This window comes from Hippocampus zosterae, chromosome 18 (assembly GCF_025434085.1).
Source record: "Hippocampus zosterae strain Florida chromosome 18, ASM2543408v3, whole genome shotgun sequence".
NCBI classification, from domain to species: domain Eukaryota; kingdom Metazoa; phylum Chordata; class Actinopteri; order Syngnathiformes; family Syngnathidae; genus Hippocampus; species Hippocampus zosterae.
In genome coordinates, this window is record NC_067468.1 from 12,802,924 (window position 1) to 12,818,789 (window position 15,866).

At 44.5% G+C, this 15,866-nt stretch overlaps 2 protein-coding genes across 3 annotated transcripts; both read right to left on the reverse strand.

The window, feature by feature from the left end:
- Nucleotides 1–829: 829 nt before the first annotated feature.
- fybb (FYN binding protein b) lies at nt 830–8,371 on the reverse strand. Of its 2 annotated transcripts, XM_052051495.1 has the most exons (19): nt 8,224–8,371; nt 6,208–7,129; nt 5,036–5,159; nt 4,872–4,954; nt 4,493–4,515; nt 4,294–4,349; nt 4,102–4,213; nt 3,862–4,021; nt 3,560–3,680; nt 3,352–3,371; nt 3,165–3,237; nt 2,994–3,080; nt 2,622–2,662; nt 1,959–2,022; nt 1,779–1,878; nt 1,530–1,692; nt 1,373–1,406; nt 1,240–1,271; nt 830–1,160 (listed from the first exon to the last, which is right to left on the reverse strand). In XM_052051495.1, exons 1-19 carry the CDS (start codon nt 8,341–8,343, stop codon nt 1,138–1,140), a joined length of 2,358 nt encoding a protein of 785 aa, XP_051907455.1. In that variant the 5' UTR covers nt 8,344–8,371; the 3' UTR covers nt 830–1,137. The 2 variants fall into 2 exon arrangements, with proteins under 2 accessions (XP_051907455.1, XP_051907456.1); XM_052051496.1 differs by lacking the exon at nt 2,994–3,080.
- Nucleotides 8,372–9,486: 1,115 nt separating this feature from the next.
- Nucleotides 9,487–14,905, reverse strand: ccdc80l2 (coiled-coil domain containing 80 like 2). The gene is made up of 12 exons (XM_052051526.1): nt 14,340–14,905; nt 14,025–14,113; nt 13,782–13,952; nt 13,524–13,675; nt 12,584–12,919; nt 12,141–12,354; nt 11,897–12,053; nt 11,500–11,636; nt 11,246–11,397; nt 11,063–11,166; nt 10,104–10,184; nt 9,487–9,985 (listed from the first exon to the last, which is right to left on the reverse strand). The coding sequence occupies exons 1-12, from the start codon at nt 14,617–14,619 to the stop codon at nt 9,678–9,680; spliced, it is 2,181 nt and encodes a 726-aa protein (XP_051907486.1). The 5' UTR covers nt 14,620–14,905; the 3' UTR covers nt 9,487–9,677.
- Between the last annotated feature and the right edge of the window lie 961 nt (nt 14,906–15,866).

Consider the following 15,866-nt stretch of genomic DNA (forward strand, 5'->3'; position numbering starts at 1 on the left):
TCAAGCGCAGGAAAAAAATGACACCTTATACGTAGTTTAAAATTTCGCTTTGTAAAGCATGGCTATCTGTTACAAACAGCGTTTTTATCTTATCCACTTGCTACAATATTTAAGCTTTTATTTTAAATTTTCCTGTTGGAGTGAATTTTTACTTTGAAGGCACAAGGAAAAGCCTGACGCCAGATTTGAACGCTGATGCACGTCTGCACGATGAGGCCAAACATGCTCACCAGTCAAACTGATTAGTTTTATAAAAAGTAACAGGAAGATACACAGACGACGAATACAACAGTTTACACCGAGCCCGGTTGAAAGTGGCAACAAGGTAAAGAATTTGTGCTTATCAGTCAATGTATTTGTGTTTGTCATTAGATTTTGACGTTAATTAACCACAGCTTCGCTATGTGGAATTAATTGCAAAAAAGGTAAGTGACAACAAAAATTAATTTTTGTAAACCATCAAGTGAAAAGAGCTTGAATAAAGGAAACGGTGTTTAAATGTTGCCAATATGTTAAGATTTGAGGAAACGACAATCTTAAACGCTTATTGTTAAAAAGCGATACAAAATTCATTTGCACAGCTCCACTTATGCCCACTTCAACCTCTGAAAATATAGCACAGTATTTTGGATTTCATGGGCATTAAGCTTTTTTTCTCCTCGTAGACATTCTCCAATGAGAAAAAGCTGAATGTCGCATACCATAAAACTACAATCTGTCGCTACCAAAATTGATGTGCATGTTCTCCACCTATGCCCAGACAAATTTTTAATTCTGAACTTTAGAACTGTGAAAATGCATGTCATGATAATTGATATAAATACATGTATAGCTTTTTTTGTAAACATATTTATTAAACAGGGGGGGAAAAAACTGACTTTTACATGATTACACATGTCACATGAGTCTATATACATTATTTTAGAGTCCATAACACATTTAAACGTATAAAGGTATTTTACAGGGAAGGTTGCCTAAGCGTTATGTGTGCACAAAGCTGAGAACATTTGAAAACAAAATGGAAAAGGTGTAAATACTGCTGTGTTTTATATTTTGAAAAATGTTGCCAAAAGGCCAAGCGCCGATTTCCAAAACACAATTTAAATAACTTGGTATGTACACAGGATGCAGTCTTCTTCATTCATTGTCATAGATGCACTCTGCGGAGGAAGATGCCATCATGATTAAAAATTCCTTTCATTTAGAATTTGAGACTGATTGATTGGAGAAAAAACATACCATCGCCGATATCGTCATAAATGTCGCCGTCGCTGTAAATTAAAAAAAAAACAAAACAAGTCAGCTTTCTTGTTTACTTGTCGCTTCCTGTTTTGCTATATGTGAACCGCGTGAAAATATTTGTGCTACTCACTCCATGCAAATATGACACATTGAAACGTAACCAACTGTGAAGGACAAACACACATAGATTAGAATAGGCCATCGGGGGTCGGGGGTGGGGGGAGGAATACTGGGACATCGTCCAGTCGGTGTAACGGCCGTGTGTCCCGATACTTTTGTGCACTCACACTTGCCCTCCTCGTTGCGACAGATCATTTTGTTGTCGGTGGGCTTGACGATCACGTCAAGTTTCTCCCCGGCTTTGACCGCCAGCTCTTTGATGCCCCACTTTTTGTTCACCGCAGTGGGGCTAACGGTCACCTGATACAGGACCTGGATTTCACCGTCATACTGAAAGCACATTGCATGACAAGGACATCCATTTGTTTTACATATATATATACATATTTTTTTTATAGAAAGAAAGAAATACAAACTTTGAACTTTTTCCTGAAGTCTTTCTCTTCTTTCTCAAGCTTCTTTGTCTTTTTCGGGTCAGTCTCTTCCGCCTTGCCTCTGCCTCTCGTGGACGGAATGCTGAGGAAATAAAAAATGGCGGCGCAACTTGGGGGGGGGAAAAGGCCGCGACAAAGTAGCGCCAAATGACACGGTCGTACCTGCTGATGGGTGGCGGAGGCGGCTGGATTTGGGCGTCGACGTCGTAGTAGAGCTCGTCGTCAACTTCAAACAGATGAAAGAGGTTTTCGGTTGTTGTCTTTTCGTTTTCGACTTGCGCTCGAACACAATGGTCGTCGAAACAAAGACAATTGTTCTTTTGTTCTAATTTGATCCAAATTTGCGACAATTATGCGGAACAAAAACAAGACTGGATCATTTATTTATCTTTTTCGCTGCTTTTAATAGAAAAATCATATTTGAATAGTTTTGGTAGATGTACCGGTATTTTTAAAGTTGACATTAATTAAAAAAAAAAAAAGATGAAGTATCATGTTTTGTATGTGTATACTTCAATCACACTCATTTGAAAATAGTTTTTCTTCTTTTCCTTTCATAGAAAAAAAAAAACCCCAGAAAAAAATTATACTGGATTGAACCACAAACAAAAAAAGCCTTTTGTATTTAAATTCTACTTTCAAAAATATCCTAATTGATATATGATATCAATAATATCGTCGCACGATGCTGAACAGAATTTGAAGTGTCAAAAATGGATGACAATGATGACTATTTAAAAAAAAATGCAACAAAAATCCACAAATGATCCTTTTTTTCCTTTCTCTTTAAAAACACAAACCAAAAAAACAATTATTTTGAAATACCTGCATTGTCCTCGGCCGTAAACTGGCTGGGTGGAGGAAGTCTGGCGCATCGGAAGAAAGGAGAAACGTCAAAAGTTATCCTACTTATCTTCCGAAAGAGGTTACGTCACTTTGACTCAATCTGTTTGACAGCCGATGCCCTCAATTTCCGGATGATCGGCGTCATGCGTCAGTCCCGCCAACGTAATCAGCGGATTAGTGATCGACAAACACAATTAGTTGATTGCACACAAACACCAACCCATTTAAATTAAAAAAAAAATAAAAAATCAATCTCATGCAACGTGAATGACATCATCGGTGGTTTGACGTGAAAGATTTCTGGATTAACGTGTGAGAAACCGGCCTTACTACCGAGTGTATTTTTTTTACACTTTAGTGCTGACTGGACGTCTGTTTCGCTCAAAAATCTTCAGGAGGCCCAGCGACTTTGGAACGGACAACCTGGGCCGTTGATGACTAAACAGCCAAATATATACAGATGATTTTTTTTTTTTAAATACGTTCTTATTTCATCGTGTGAGTGTTTTTGGCATTACCTACCTCACATCCAAATCCGGATCGATGACGTCATTATAGAGTTCGTCATCCTCTACTGGGGGAGGCGGTAAAAACACTGTGGGGGCGGCGGGGGAGGGGGGTGGTGTTTGGGAATGGAATTACTCACAACTTATTATAATGAGTCAAATGAATGAAAACAAAATTCTGTGAAAAGTGTGAGCCAAGTTACCTCCTTGTCCACTGATTCCACTGCGGAGAGAAAACGGGTTGGAATATTGATATCAAAGCAAATTTATTTGATTAAAAAAAAATTAAAAATCAAGCAGAATACACTTGACTTGTCAATGAATGAAACAACCCGCCCCCGCCCCCCCCCCCCACACACACAAACAAAAACGTATCAATCGATATGAACAATTTGAAAGTTACTCGGGCACCTGCTGTCCGACGAAGCCACGTCCACGTCATCGTAGACGTCAAACCTGGCACCCTGCTGAGCCTGTTGCGTCTTCAGAGTGTTGAAGTCGATCTCCACCGACGTCGTCTTCACGTAGCCAACTGGCAAAGGAGCAAGCGCATTTTGCCAACTTTTTTTTTGATGATGATGAAATTTAAGGGGTTTTTTTTCATCTTAAAATTTTACCAAAGCCCCCCCCTCCCCTCAAAAAAAAAAAGTCACAATTTTGATTTTGGTACGGAGGAATATAACGCAGGTCACAAAAAAAAACACTCAACATACTGGATCCGTCTTGTTTTCGTCCCAACCATTTTCCCTCCGGGTTGCCTTGAACTCGAATGATATCCAGGCAGTCGCCTCGCTTGAGCGCCAGCTCCGTCCTACTGCCTTTGCAGTCCCCGCGAGCTTTGCCCTGATGTATCGCTTCCACGGGGCCCACCAGCTGACGTGCCAAAATCATATCGCAGGTTAAAAGTTCCGAAGCTAATCCGGCAAAGTGTCAAAAAGGGCGTGGCGTCTCACCTTGAATTTCTTTCTGGCCTCTTGTTCTTTCTTCTCTCGCCCCTTCTGCTCCTTCTTCTCGGCCTCCAGTTGTCGTTTCTCCTCTTTCTCTTTCCTTTTCTCGTGTTCGTCCCTGTTGACGAGCGGAAACCGAATTGGGGGGGAAAAAAATCTCCAACTTGGTTAAAAAAAAAACCCAAAAGGTTCTCTTACCACGCATCGTCAAGAGGCTCGTACATATCACCGCTGTCGTCGTCCTGTTCTTCCTCCTGCACACGCGCGGACGCAAATCGAAACGACGAGCAAACTTTACGATGATGACGTACGTGATGATTCCGTTAAGCGTTGCGTCAATGTAGCAAATGTGTCGGATTCGGATTGAATTTGAAAGGAGGAATGAAGCGTTTGTCACCTTTGGCTTCAGGCTTGGATGACCTGAAGGGAGCCCCCCCCCCAAAAAAAAAAAAAAAATTAAAACTGACATGTTACAAAGGTTGACTATGTTGGACTTTGTCGTCCAAATCATTTCTAGCACGGAGTTGCCCAAAAAGCAAAACCGCAAAGTTGCAGCATCATCCGTGGCAGGAAATTAAATGTAGCGGTTGTAACTTTACCTGAATAATGTCTACATGTCTGACGATAGTTATTTTAAAACGGTTTAAACGTTTACAAGAACTAACAAAAAATAAAAAGGCGTTCCATGATATTAAAGACGTCATTTTGATGACAAATAATATCCTCAAAACAAAACAATCTTGACGTGTTTGATGCTTTTCAGTATTCGACCGCACCTGCAGATGGCGGTAGAGGAGGAGGAAGTGAAGAGCTGATCTTGACCGCGTCGACATCGTCGTAGGATTCTTCCTGGTGCACGCTGCAAGGTACAAGTTGAAAATGTCAATTTCATCCACATGTGTGTGTGTGTGTGTGTGTGTGTGCGCGCACTGTGCATTACATGGTTCCCGAAGGTCGCGGGGGCAGACTTGGAAGTGCACTTCGAGGCGGCTGAGGCCGGTTTGCGCCAAGGTTACCGGAGGCTGAGCCGGTTGGCTGAACTGTTTTGTTGGAAGTGTTATTTCCTGTCACAAAAAAATAATTGTAATAATACATATATTAATATATTATATAATAATCATACATATTTGTGCGACTGTTTGTGTATTCCGAGTATCTCGAGCGAATACTTGCGGGCCGAGAAAGCCCTTAAAAACGGCTTTTAAAATGACAGGCGACTTGAGGATGTTGATTTTGGACTTTGGTAATAGTTTGTCACTGTATTTGGAACGCAATCGGATCAAGCATCCATCCATCCATTTTCCGAACCGCGTGATCCTCACTAGGGTCGCCGGGGGTGCTGGAGCCTATCCCAGCCGTCTTCGGGCAGTAGGCGGGGGACACCCTGAATCGGTTGCCAGCCAATCGCAGGGCACACAGAGACGAACAACCATTCGCACTCACACTCACACCTAGGGACAATTTAGAGTGTTCAATCAGCCTTCCACGCATGTTTTTGGACTGTGGGAGGAAACCGGAGCACCCGGAGAAAACCCACGCAGGCCCGGGGAGAACATGCAAACTCCACACAGGGAGGCCGGAGCTGGAATCGAACCCGGTACCTCTGCACTGTGAAGCCCACGTGCTAACCACTGGACTACCAGGCCGCTTCGGATCAAGCAATAATTCATCAATATCCGGGTGATTTAATTTGAACGGGAAAATAAATGATCTGATGAAGGCGTGAGTGCATCGGCCCTTATCTCGTCCGTGTGTAAACAGCAGAGCTCTCGCTCGAAACTCTCTCTCCCCTGCTTCCTTCTTCACAAGTTCCCCATACGGCCAAAAACAAAAGTGAGCCGGCCGTTGAGGGGGGGCGGAGCCAAAAGAGAAAATGGGCCGTGAACTCGACTGGACAAATGGAGGAAGTCAATATGTGACTCATGCAAACCTTTGAACAACAAGTGAAGTCACTCAGTCGGAATTCGGAATCATTTATGATTTGTATTCAACTCCAAACAAATTGATTTTCGAGTTCAACTCATTCACTCCCAAAGACGTTTTGGAACGTCTTTTCAGACTGGGTCCAGAATTGGCCGGTATTGAATGAGTTAAGCAACTAGTCCGACTTACCGTGAAAAATCCCCGCAGCTCTTCTGAAGTCTTCCAGGTCTACTTTGGGCGGTCGTTTGGGTTTGGGGGGCGCAGGGCCCAAAGTGAGCGTCTTTGGAAGCGGCTTGCGTTTCGGTTCCGAAGGGGAAACATCATCGTCGGTGTTCTGGATTGAGGCGTTGGGCGGAATTCTCAAGCTGGGCTTTTTACTGGCCGGGGGTTTGGGAGGGGGGACGGCAGGGTTGGCGCTGATGGGCGGTCTGGCGTCCGCCTCCGCGCTGATGTCCGACTCGGATTTGTTTTTCTGCTTGTTGAAAGCCTCTTTGGCCGCCAGGAAGTTTGACGGAGGCGACGCTTTATCTGCGTCTGGCTCGTTCTGTTGCCGTAACTTGACGATGCTGCTGTTGGGTTTTCGGTGCAACGGGGGCACTTTGGGCGGGGCGGGCTCGGTCGGCGAGCCTCCGCCGCTCGCTTCTTTCACCCAACTTGGTTTGGATCCCGCCGGAGGTGGCTTCGGACCGCGGGGTTTGGGGTTTGAAAGGCTCGTGCCGAGAGGAGGTTTTAGGGGGGTGGGCTTCAGCACGGGGCTTTGCACTTCACGAGACTTCAGAGCTGTCTGGCCTCTCTCAAACGCGGCTTTTTTATCCGTCATTTCACCGAGGGTGTTGTTAAATCTGCTCGCCGCTTTAGTTTTGTTTGCTCCCGGCACCTCGGCGTCACTTTTTATTGTGCTTTGAAGGTAGGACGAGGGTTTGGGCGGTAGAATTAAATTACCGTCCGAGAGACTCTCCAAAATGGGTTTCTTGGACGGGACGGCGGGACCAGATGAGAGGGTGACGTTGAGGGGCGCTTTGTGTCTCGGCGACGGCGAGGAGCTCTCCTCGGCGGCCCCGGCGTTGGCTTGAAAACGAGCCATGATGGCCTTGACGTCAGCCTTGTTTTCCTGCAAACAACGGGAAAGAGAACGATTTAGAGGAGCGGTGACACTTTGGACGCGGAGGCGCACTGGATAAAGAAGAAACGAGCGTACGACGCAGTACGAGGAAGTAGAGATAAGAGTCGAATGGCATACAGCACCTATGCCCCCCCCCCCCCCCCCCTTGCCGGTACCTTGGCTGCAGCAACAACCATATATATATATATTTTGTTCAATATTTACCATTTGCACAATTTAATTTTAGTAGAAAATAATAAATAAATAAAATTTGCTTTACATTTGGAAATTTTTTATTTTTCAATATACAAAGTTGGAGTTTACGGTGGAGTTTAATCACGAGGAATATGAAACGACTTCATCTTAAACTCAAATGATTGAACATCCACCTGCCCCCGATGAAAAAGTTGTACGAGCATCATCCCCGTGACAAGCTAGGAAATGAAATCAGTCGAAAAATACCCTCCGTCACGTGTCTGTTTCTTAACACCCGCCACAACTCCACCCCCCCCCCCCCCCCAAAAAAAAAAACTAAAATTACCCAACATGTCTTGCTCCAGAAAGTTGCAACTGTGCCTCTTGGACTAATGCAGAAGACTTTTACAAAACTATAGCTTTGTAAAAACATTAAAAACATTTCGAAATGTCCTTTTTTCCCCCCAGGTTTGCACATAATGCGAATCTTGGTCAATTCCTCACGGCGATGAACCGCTGCATAGCAAAGGATAGTTTAGACGAGACGCCAGCTTTGAAATGAAATCGTTTGTGCGATAGGAGCCTGGTTCTCTGGTCAAAACAAAGAGGAAGCAAACTTTTCTATTTCCATTTTGATGAGAGATGAGGGCCAAAGTTGCACAAGAAAGAGCCGCAGAAGTGAAACAAAATGGCTCCCTTTTCAGATTGACTTGAATATCCAATGAATTAAAAAAAAGATGTATATAAAATAGCGGAATCATCCCGTTGACCCTACAAGTCTGTCAATATTCCGATAAGCCCTGTCGAATTGTGCACTTGTCGCTCACCAGCGAATAGTTGACGTCATAAAAATTGAAGGTCCGTCACATATCTTAGCAGTTGTTTTTAATGTCGTTTGAGGGACTCACCATGTTGAGAACAGTCCCGCTGGCCTCGGCTTGGTCTGACGAAGTAGCTATGCGGTGCGTGCGTACGTGTGTGAGTTTGTGTACCTGACCGTGAGAGAGAGAGAGAGCGATATGAAGCATTGAGTGTGTGAACTGCTGTGGGTTACTTCCTCTCTCGCCCCGTGCTGTGTGTATGTGTCACACTTTCTATTATCTCGCTATGATGATCTCATGGTTTGCTTGTCCCTGGCCACTTTGCTTCTTGCCTGTGTCCGGCAGCTTGGTTCCAAGGGACTATAAAGTCGAAAAAAGAAAAAGGAAAGGTGTTCGATTCAATCAGGGGTGGCGAACTTCTGATTTGTAGGCCTTCTATCGGCCTGGGAGGATCAGCATTCCTCAAAGTTGATGATGGGCAGATCCCGAGCGACTGAAATTGGTTACAAAATGTACTTTTGCCGTACATCAAAGTCCAAAAACTGAAAAAGTGTACTTATCTTGGACACAAGTCGTCCAAAGCGCTTTATCAAGCCTCATATTCCCTTTTTTTGAAAACATGTCGCAGTGTCCACCGACATGCTAAAGCAGTCGCGTCAACTTACGGAAAGGTTTTCCTTTTTAGTTTAAAATAACTTAGTTTGACCGCCGGGATTCCTCGCTGGCCAATGACAGAACCCAGTGTTGTGTTTTGTTTTTGCGTTTGTTAAAGTTTTAAATCCCCCCCCCCCGCGTTCTGTTGTACCAGCTAGCTAAAGCTAAGCTAACGTGTGAGGGTTTGTTAGTTTTAAATCCCCCCGCGTTCTGTTGTACCAGCTAGCTAAAGCTAAGCTAACGTGTGAGGGTTTGTTACAGTTTTAAATTCCCCCCGCGTTCTGTTGTACCAGCTAGCTAAAGCTAAGCTACCGTGCGAGGGTTTGTTAGTTTTAAATCCCCCCGCGTTCTGTTGTACCAGCTAGCTAAAGCTAAGCTAACGTGTGAGGGTTTGTTAAAGTTTTAAATCCCCCCGTGTTCTGTTGTACCAGCTAGCTAAAGCTAAGCTAACGTGCGAGGGTTTGTTACAGTTTTAAATCCCCCCCGCGTTCTGTTGTACCAGCTAGCTAAAGCTAAGCTACCGTGCGAGGGTTTGTTAGTTTTAAATCCCCCCGCGTTCTGTTGTACCAGCTAGCTAAAGCTAAGCTACCGTGCGAGGGTTTGTGTCTCCAGTTTGCAAACTGCCTTTGCGTTGGGAGGCCGTCAGAAATGTAATGTCAACGACGTTGATGGGCTCGCGCCCATCGCGTCAATCGCTTGACTGATTGCTCAACAGTTTAATGCTCATTTAGCCGGCGAAACATACATCACACGCGTTGCCATTCCAGCATTCCTCCGACACTTGTGCAATATACTATGATTCATTCCCAAATCGAATCCAAAAATTCTCCAAGCAAAGTCTTTGGTGTTCCAATATGTCTCGTGTGTGATCCGAGGTTCATTCCTTGTTAGCGGTGACGCTCTTCCCCGTAACCGTTGTAACGTTCCCCCTCTCCTCCTCCGCCTCTCTCGTACACCTCCGGGCAGTGGATCCCGAGCCGTCTCTGCAGCTTCTCCTCCTGCAGACGCAGCTCCAGGGAGTCGACCAAGTCGTATACGTTCTCCAGAGACCACATGGGTGAGGGGAACCACGCCTTGACGTCGCCGTCCTTGCCCACCACCAGCATGCTGAAGTAATCCTTGCTGATTTTCAGCTGCTCGCGCAGGTCGTTGACCACCACGCGGGACAACGGCTCCACTTCACTCTGACTGCGACCTGGAGGGGATGGTGACAGATGTATGTGATATGAAAATAGAAAATGGAGAACCTCTCAAGATGGAGGCAAAAATCCCCAAAAATGAAATGACAACCATAAACCAGGAAATGTAATCACCATTGAGCGGAAACAGCTCAACAGTCCCGGAAGCTTTCTCCCCAACCCCGGTTAGCTTCAACATGGCAACGTGACGAATTCCTGAGAGAAGCAAAGATACTTTCGGCAAAGCAAGACAGCGGACATCTATTTTGAGTATTTCAAACACAAGGTTAACTGAGCGTATTGGCCCCGAATATAAGACGGCCCTGATTATAAGACGACCCCCTCTTTTTCAAGACTCACGTTTGGAAAAAAAGAGTTTTTGAACACCAAATATATTTTTATACAGCAAATAATTACAGTACATCTGAAACAAATGATTCTAACAATATATTTGAGAGAAAAAGCATGTTATGAGGATCAAGCGGCTCGGAAGATGAATGAATGAATGAATGAAAGTCTTAATATCTGAACATTTAAATATGTAAACTAAAGTGCAATCACATTCGTAAATGAATGGCTTCTGGATTTTGAAATGTAAATGACATCATAACTTCTCAGCTGCCGGTTAACCTGGCCGATCTTTGACCTACCCACTTTTCCCCAGATTGTCGCTATGTTTCTCCATTTTCTGTTATCTCTTCTATTATTTTCTTTCTTACTGCTATTTTTTATTTTTCTTCTTCGTGCTACCGCTATTTTCATTTTTATTCTTTGTGACAGGGCTTCACTTTTGCCTGGGGAGTCAAGTTCAGCTTTCGCTTCAATGATATCTGGCGCCATCTAGCGTCGTGAATGGGCATAACGTCTAGACCCCAAATATAAGACGACCCCCACTTTTTATTCTTATTTCAATGCAAAAAACACTCTTATATTCGGGCCAATATGGTACTAGTTAAAGTCTTTGCATGCAATTTTTTGCATGTTCCTGACAATGTCGCTCAAAACACTTCAAAGTACAATTTTGGAATACAGCTGTCGTATTGGTTCTCGGTAGATTGTGCCGCCGCCGAGGGCGAGTGCGGCGCATCGCTAACCAAGGTGACATTCTTGCCCGTTGAGAGCGGACAGCTGCTGTTGAAATGAGTAGTCGTCCTCAGCTGGAGCAGAGATGATCAGTAGTCTCCTCTTGGACACGAACCTAACGAGGATGGGTCAGTCAACATTTGGGTCGTTTGGCGTTCGGTGTACGCGTGTGGGCGTGTGGACCCTTGCTTTACCTTAGCAGGGAATTCTCCGTTTTGGGTTGTTGCTTGTCAGCTCCGCACGCTGGAGGACTTTTCCTTTCTTTTTCTTTCTCGGGGCGCCTTGAGGGAAAGTTGTCGATGTAGTCGAATATAGCGAGGCTTGATGGAGGCGCCTCAAACACTCTCTGGGGTGGGTGGAATCAAAATGGGATGCAGGAAACCTTATCCCCGGACTACAAATGATATTGTCATACAGGAATTTGCATGGAATCCAAATGTAATCTTACGTTGGGCCCGATGTCGTAGTCGGTGACGGTCATGGAAAAAAGATCAGGCGAAGACAAACCCAGATGGGATCGCAACAGTGAGATCAGGCCTGAATCGGACAACTGTTCCGGTAGCTCGCTGAATGGAGGCTCCGACTCTTCAATGCAAATAACGCACAATGAGCTCATTGTGAAAAGAAGTTTAAAGGACTTCTTATTAAAAAAATAAAATGGGAAGGAAGCAGGACGACATTATTATGTTGAGAAAATGAGGACATTTTTTTGTTGTATGTTGCTGTGGGAATCCCGTGTAAGTTTTAGAATGAAAAGAAATAGTCTGAAAATAATATTCTTGTCGTGTTATCCGTCATAAATACGACTAGACGAGGACCACGAAATGCGTGCCGAGCCGTCCTACCGAGCCGGGGGTGCTCCAACGTGAGGGTGGCGTCGTTGCCTTTGCCCACGATGGTCGCCACGGTGACCTTGCGGGTGGCCAGCTCACAGCGCTGCTTCTCGTTCTCGGCGCTCTGCTGCACGAACAGCGTTGCGTCGCTGCTCGGGGTTGAGATTAGCTTCCACCACCACGACAAACACACACACACACACGCACGATCAAACACCGTTAACTGGACGGCGCGTGACGTTTAAGGGATTCTTACCATCAACCTTCTCTTCCCCTTTAAATGATCCAGAAAGTCTTTCAAGGCATTTTTGTCCTTCTCACTTGCTTCTTTGTGAGACTTCTTGCCTCTTCCTTTCCCTTTCTTTCCCTTTTTTCCTTTGCCCTTTTTTGGGGATTTTTCTTTTTGCTCATTCTCCTTTTTACTCTCCTCTGCGTGTTTTTTAGGCCCTGTGTCCGATGTGGCGTCAGGCCTGCAAAATTCGGGACAAAGGGGACACGTGATGTAAAATGGTGGCTTCACGTGAGCAGTTTGGACATGCAGGGGTGAAATGTAACCAAGACAAATGTTTTGTTGGACGCACCCTTGCCATCCAAAAAAAACTTCGATCGTTTTTTTTTTCTTTTTTTTTGGTCCTTGTTATTTTTGGTGACAGTTTTGCATTTGAGAGTGAACGTAAAAGAAATCTGAAATGAAATCACCTTTCTTGCTTCACTTCCTCTTTTCCTGTTGACACAGCAGGAGGACGCTGCGTATTCTTCTTTTCCTCTTCCCGTTTGCCACCGCCGGCAGCGCCGCCGTCACCGGTGGCCTCTTTTCTCCTCCCAGCCGGCGCCTTCCAAATAACAAACCTGGACTTGCCGCTCAGAATGTCCTGGATCTTACTCTTCAGCACGGCTTTTTTGTCCATCCGGGGCTTCCTTTGCAGGGTCACCTCAGAGGTCAAGTTGCTTTTCTTCTGAGGACTCAGAATGATCTTCTTCTTCTTCATCATCTTTTTCCTTTTCACCACAACTTTCTTTTTCGTGCTTTCACACCTGCGAAATTGTGAAACAGTGCTCACATAAAGCTCAAGGCCCCCCATTTTGTGTATTTTCTTTTGTAATGCTACCGTATTTTGCGCACTATAAGGGGCACCAAAACGCATTCAATTTCCTCAAAAGCCGACGGTGCGCCTTATAATCCGATGCGCTTTGTATATGGATCAATATTCAGATTCAATATTCTTGAATAAAGTCATTTAAATGTTCTGCAAAGCGCTTTGTTGTGGCTGCAGCGGTTTTGAAGGCTTTGTATCAATAAATCTGTATTGTATTGTATTCGCTTGAGCGTAGCTCCATCTAGTGGACGCATAATGCAACCGCAGCCACGATTGTAGCTTCTCTTCGATGCATCTTATAATGCGCTGCACCCTATATATGAAAACAGTTTTCATCCTGGAGAACCCACGGGGAGGGTCAAATTTGTCCGTAATCCTAAATTAGGATTAAAGCATTGAATATTTTAAAAACATATATTTTGGTGTTCAGTGAACATATAGCAGTCGTTTAGGGTTAAAATAGGCGGTTTATTGAAGGTGCGCCTTATACTCCGAAGCGCCTTACAGTGCGGAAAATACGGTACAAAGTGTTAACGCGGAACCTCAGTTTGGATCCTTTTCTGGTTATCTTCTCCAGCTTCCTCATGGGCAATTGATCTATGACCTCCAAGATCGCCTCTACCCGAACCGGGTAGGGGAACCGCTCGCTGACTCTCAGGTTTTTTTTCAGCACCAACATGTGAAAGGCTTGGTCCTGAAACCAATAAAACCCGTTACGGGTCGCCGTAGCGCATCGTGCTTTTTGCCGTATGAGTAGACCGTTCCTGATCGCGCAGATATAATTGTCTTTTATCTTTTACCTGGGTGAGCTCAAGATAGTGCAGCAGCTTGGTGACAGTGTCGGGGTCCAGTGTCTCCACCGTGGCCTCTCCTTGAACTGTCGTCTTCTGGATCCTTCCTTCCATCATAGCGTTTTGGATGACGGTGACGATGAACGTGTCTCTTTCGGCCAGATGGCAGTTTAGCGATTTCTGAAGGAGACCGAAAAAAAAAAAATCTGAGCAAGTGCACAAAGCCCATCCCTTGTTTTACGACTCAAGAACCTGATCCATGTCTTCCAGCTGTTTCTCCATCATACGAAGGTAGTGGTCATTGTAAGTGGGGGCTGTCATTACCCACAGTCGCTTTTTACCTGCGGGCGAGAAAAGAGAATGGCGGGTGCGCATCTACTCGTGAAATAAATTGTTAGCTGAGTAGGAGTCTAGTGCAAGTCTTCTTGAGCAGGGGGATCCGACGGCTGCTCCGAGATTTCACTCCATTACGGCGCCATGTTTACCCAAAGGATTTCATTGGGACTGAAACATGACTTCTGACGCAACCAAATATTCCAAACATGCCATCCGTTCTTTTTTGCTTGCCTGCATAGTCGGAGAGAAAATCTAAATCAGGAGCGAGGCTCGATGACGATCCCCAACCGTCTCTGTTGTCGTGTCCATGTCGTCTGTCTTCATTCAGGCCCAGTCCCAGCGCCGTTCCCGGGAGGAGATCCGAATAGTCTCCCCAGTCCTTCACATTGGGGTCCAGCTGGCTTTTGGACTTGCTGGAAGTGACTTTCCGCCGTGCGGCCAATGAGCTTGAGTGACCGAGGCTCCACAGGGCAGCGACGAGAAGCCAGTGTGTGCAGAAGCGGCAAAACATTCTCACTGGTTGGTCAGACAACTCATAACATTCATTCAAGCGTTGCTAGAACAAGCTGTCAAATGTCACACCGAAACGAGCCAAATGCATGAATCCATGTCAGAAAAAAAAATGCAAATAATGTCGTCGTCATTAAGGTTGGGAAAAATTAGGGAATAAGATCGCAAAAGGACAAAACAAGACTTAACGTGAGAGCCTCAAGCCTGCAGACAGAGTGAGGACGGAGACCTTCCTCTCTCTTTCTCCACATTCACTCCTGGTTTGCATTAAGCTGAGGCTTGTTAACACGGCTGGAATTTTCTTCAAAGGCTTATGTGCCTCACACACACGCACACACACACAAACACGACCATCATAACATATTTACATCAACTTTAAATCACCATACAAAACAATATTGTTGTATTGTTACATCAGCTTATTCTGGCGTGGCGTGTAAAAACATAACTGTGCCAAATAGTTGCAGATGGCAATGGGGAGAAATGTTCCAACAAGAAAACAGACATCCTTACTATACATTCCTCTCCCTGAGCCACATAAGCAAGTCCAGATGAACAGTGCCGGGGGAAGAGCGTTTGTCCTCACCGTGACCTATTCTTTTTATGTGAACAATTCATTGATTGCAATTTGCGTTGAACATCAAACCAAACCAACCTTGGAAAAAGTGCAATGGCTACTCATGCATTCATTATATCAGACCTTTTTTTTTTTTTACCGAAAAAAGTGACAATATTACTAAGACCTGCATATAATTCTCTCAGAAGGTGTTTGGGGATACGAAGATAGATAGAAACTGCAAATGACAATGCTTGTACACTGTAATGTTGGAATGCGCGCATCCCACCGGTATTTTGCCTTTTTCTGCAAATTGGCTGCAAATATCGGTTATCAGCCTCCATGGTTGCTAATAATCAGTATCGGCCCTGGAAAAAAAAACTCATATTGGTCTCTCTCTCAGACATACATACAGAGAGTCCATACATATGTTACATACATTGTACATACATAAACATGTATGTATTGTTAATTATATAACCTATCGTAATCAGTACTACATGTTGCCATTTAAAAAAATATTGAAACCAAACACTTTCCTAATTGGTTAAATAATTAATATAAATCACGCAAACTAAACTTCAGTGGTTCTTTTCAAGAAAAAGCTTTATTTTGCCCGCAGTGCAATTGCCATTTCATATTTTTTAAAAACATCAGAAACGGTCAAACAGCGCCTCCAAGTGGATACGTGG

Excerpts from the sequence above, each read along its gene's own strand:
- fybb (XM_052051495.1), bottom strand. The coding sequence starts at position 8,343 with ATGCTTCATATCGCTCTCTCTCTCTCTCACGGTCAGGTACACAAACTC. Across the intron at positions 1,879-1,958 it reads CCTCCGCCACCCATCAGCAG|CATTCCGTCCACGAGAGGCA; the intron begins GTACGACCGTGT and ends TTATTTCCTCAG. Across the intron at positions 1,161-1,239 it reads TTATGACGATATCGGCGATG|AGTGCATCTATGACAATGAA; the intron begins GTATGTTTTTTC and ends CTTCCTCCGCAG.
- ccdc80l2 (XM_052051526.1), bottom strand. The coding sequence starts at position 14,619 with ATGTTTTGCCGCTTCTGCACACACTGGCTTCTCGTCGCTGCCCTGTGG. Across the intron at positions 14,114-14,339 it reads TTTTCTCTCCGACTATGCAG|GTAAAAAGCGACTGTGGGTA; the intron begins GCAAGCAAAAAA and ends TCTCGCCCGCAG. Across the intron at positions 13,676-13,781 it reads ACTATCTTGAGCTCACCCAG|GACCAAGCCTTTCACATGTT; the intron begins GTAAAAGATAAA and ends TATTGGTTTCAG.